This window comes from Arvicanthis niloticus, chromosome 12 (assembly GCF_011762505.2).
Source record: "Arvicanthis niloticus isolate mArvNil1 chromosome 12, mArvNil1.pat.X, whole genome shotgun sequence".
Taxonomy (NCBI): Eukaryota; Metazoa; Chordata; class Mammalia; order Rodentia; family Muridae; genus Arvicanthis; species Arvicanthis niloticus.
Window position 1 is genome coordinate 8,456,800 of NC_047669.1, and position 2,642 is coordinate 8,459,441.

Consider the following 2,642-nt stretch of genomic DNA (forward strand, 5'->3'; position numbering starts at 1 on the left):
CCATACTCAAGAAATACTATTTGAACATAAAAGTAGCAGAAAAAGTTGTTGATAAATAGGAAACAGCCTTTCTATTATGGCCACTCTAAGGACACGGCTCCCTAATACCTATCTCTAGTGAGTTCCACTCCTTTCAGGTCCCCTGATGATAATTTCCCAGAGTGAAGGGAGGTGGTCTATACTGCAGAGGCCGTGAGCTAATCCCCATGAATACTGAGAATATGAGGGTGTCTGTATGTCTCCACTAAGTAGGAAGGCGGCAGATTGATCCACAGAACACAAACACTGGGCTTCCTGGTGCCAGGGATGGATCTTGATGTGGAGCTTCTTAGTGGGAAGAGAGAAGATGTATCTCCACTATCTATATATTTCAGGCACTATTCTGCTTCTGAAGGCGTTGATAGAATAGGGACCCTTATAGGGGTTGAGAGAAGGAAGGTAGTGAGGGCCAAACTGACCGTGGTCACAATCATTGTGCACTCTAACACACTACCTGTAGAATGAGAGTTCCCAAGGAAGATTATGTGACTGAAAATGATCGGTGTTCTTAAATTTTTATTCCTTCCCCTGGCCTCCCCCCCAAAGTCTGAGGGGATTAAAGGTAACCTTAAGCAAGCCTCATTCAACCACCTCAGCCAGATCACATATCCCTTTGTGACATTTCACTCATTGTACTGTAATTTCCGGTTTATCTACTATTCCCATGAAACACAGGATGTAGTCTATTCCCAAATATCTTTAACTATGCAACACAAAATGTTAGATGTTCAAGAAGTTTATTAAGTGTACCAGGATATGCTTCTCATTTACTGCATTTTAACTTTTTATAGATCACTATAATATAGGTAAATAGAAGTACATACTGGTTTTTTGTTTGTTTGTTTGGTTTTTTGGGTAATAAAAATGTCAGAGGCTGGGCATCAAATAAGCTTACAAACACACACACACACACACACCCTTATCAACCTGCTGAGTCCCTTCATGCCATTCAAGGACCGAGATTGCAATGCCGCACAATGCATTCAGAACCACAGAATAACATACAAAGTTTTACAACTCGTTTTACAAAAATCAGCAAAACTACAACAAAATCCTATAGGAAACAGAACAGACTCACTTATAAATAGCAATTTAATATATTAAAAGTAACAAAACCTAACAATACATAAGATCTAAATACCAAAGCTTCACAATTTGCTCAGAAATGACATTACTTACAACTCAAAGACAGTAGATACCAAGCCCACTAGGCCCTCATTGGCCACCTTTCCCCCAACCCTCACCAGCAGTGGAGGGTGGCCATAGTGGAGGGTGGCCCTATGTAGCCTCAGCTCCGGACAATACAGCGGTTCACTCTTCTGAAGCCTGGACACGAACCCCACTTCTTCCATCTTGGTGATTTTCCAGGTTGCTTTGGGGAGTACAAGAGAATTCATATTCCGACGGTCTGGTGTGAGGCACCTGACTGTAACTAAGGCGTCGCTGCTGAACAGAACCTTCCACAATAAGCCTTTTTGAATACCCACAGACGATTCTTTAATGGAAGCATCCCGCAACCAACTCAGCATCTCCCAGAACTGTGCTATTACCTTTCATGTAGATAAGACCCATGATCATTACTAAGGGACCTAATCTGGGGCCATCTCTTCCCAGATCCTCCTCCAACCCCTCAAGAGGTTTTAACCTGTTGGTCAGGATGTAAATGTGTTGTTTGCGATGGAGCTGTTTCAGCTGGAAAGCAAAAACGTACCGCGATGTTCTGCGGCCCTAGAGATGATCTTCCGGTGCAGACCCTTCAAGTCTCCGATAACTGTTTTACCGTCTAGGAGCTTGCGATGAGGCCCTTCTTCCTGTCCTTCACCAGCAGAAACAGCACTGAGCCGGCGGCGGTCCTATCAGATGGCATTGGGAGGCAGCCAGGACCTGGGCTCGCCTTCCGGCTCGCCCTCGGCGGGAGGCGGCAGGGCTGTCGCACTCTCAAGCTTCTGCCCCATGCCTTCGGGCAGGCGGTGCCCGGCATGCCACCCTAGAGACTGCGAGAACAGGCCAGGGAAGACGGCGGCGGGAGCACCAAGAGGTCGCCGGGGGCCCCACACCCGCCCACGGCCGCGCAGCCGCAGTCCGGGCTCGCCACTTCCGGCTTGCTCGGCCAAGATGGCGGCCGGGACGCGGCTCGCAGCCCTTCCACTTCCTCCCAGTCTGGCGGCTTGTAACGGCTCCAGCAGGTGCAGGCGCCGGGGCAGTGTGTGCGTCTGCCTTGGGGTAAACGCTGCAAGCAGCCGCTCCGGGTGGGGAAGGTCCTCTGTGCAAGAAATAGCACAGAACCGAGTTCGGGCACATTCTTTTAGTAAGTGCTTATGTCAGACGTGGAGGCTTGAGTGACGCCTGCACTGAGACAAAGCTTGAGATGGTGAGTTAGAGAAAGGCTCCGACAGGATACTAGGGAAAATAAAATTTATCTGGACACAGGAGGAAAGACTGCCGTCTTTGCGGCCTCGGAGGCATGTGGAGAGGATGCTAATTACAGTGCGGAACAGGTTCTTGGAGTCAGTCTGAAACACTATTCAGTGGTTAATTGCAAGGTGAGGACAGCACATTGTGCGGTGATAAGAGATGCACTGAGGGAGCACATACCACGCACG

General features: G+C 48.3%; 1 protein-coding gene across 1 annotated transcript; it reads right to left on the minus strand.

Annotated features, from left to right (window-relative positions):
* Positions 1-759: 759 nt before the first annotated feature.
* On the minus strand, positions 760-2,215 carry Magef1 (MAGE family member F1). Its single transcript, XM_034514776.2, is given in 4 exon segments — positions 760-1,400; positions 1,402-1,754; positions 1,757-1,813; positions 1,816-2,215. Coding segments are annotated over 4 exon segments (801 nt in total). The 5' UTR covers positions 2,021-2,215; the 3' UTR covers positions 760-1,214.
* Positions 2,216-2,642: the final 427 nt, after the last annotated feature.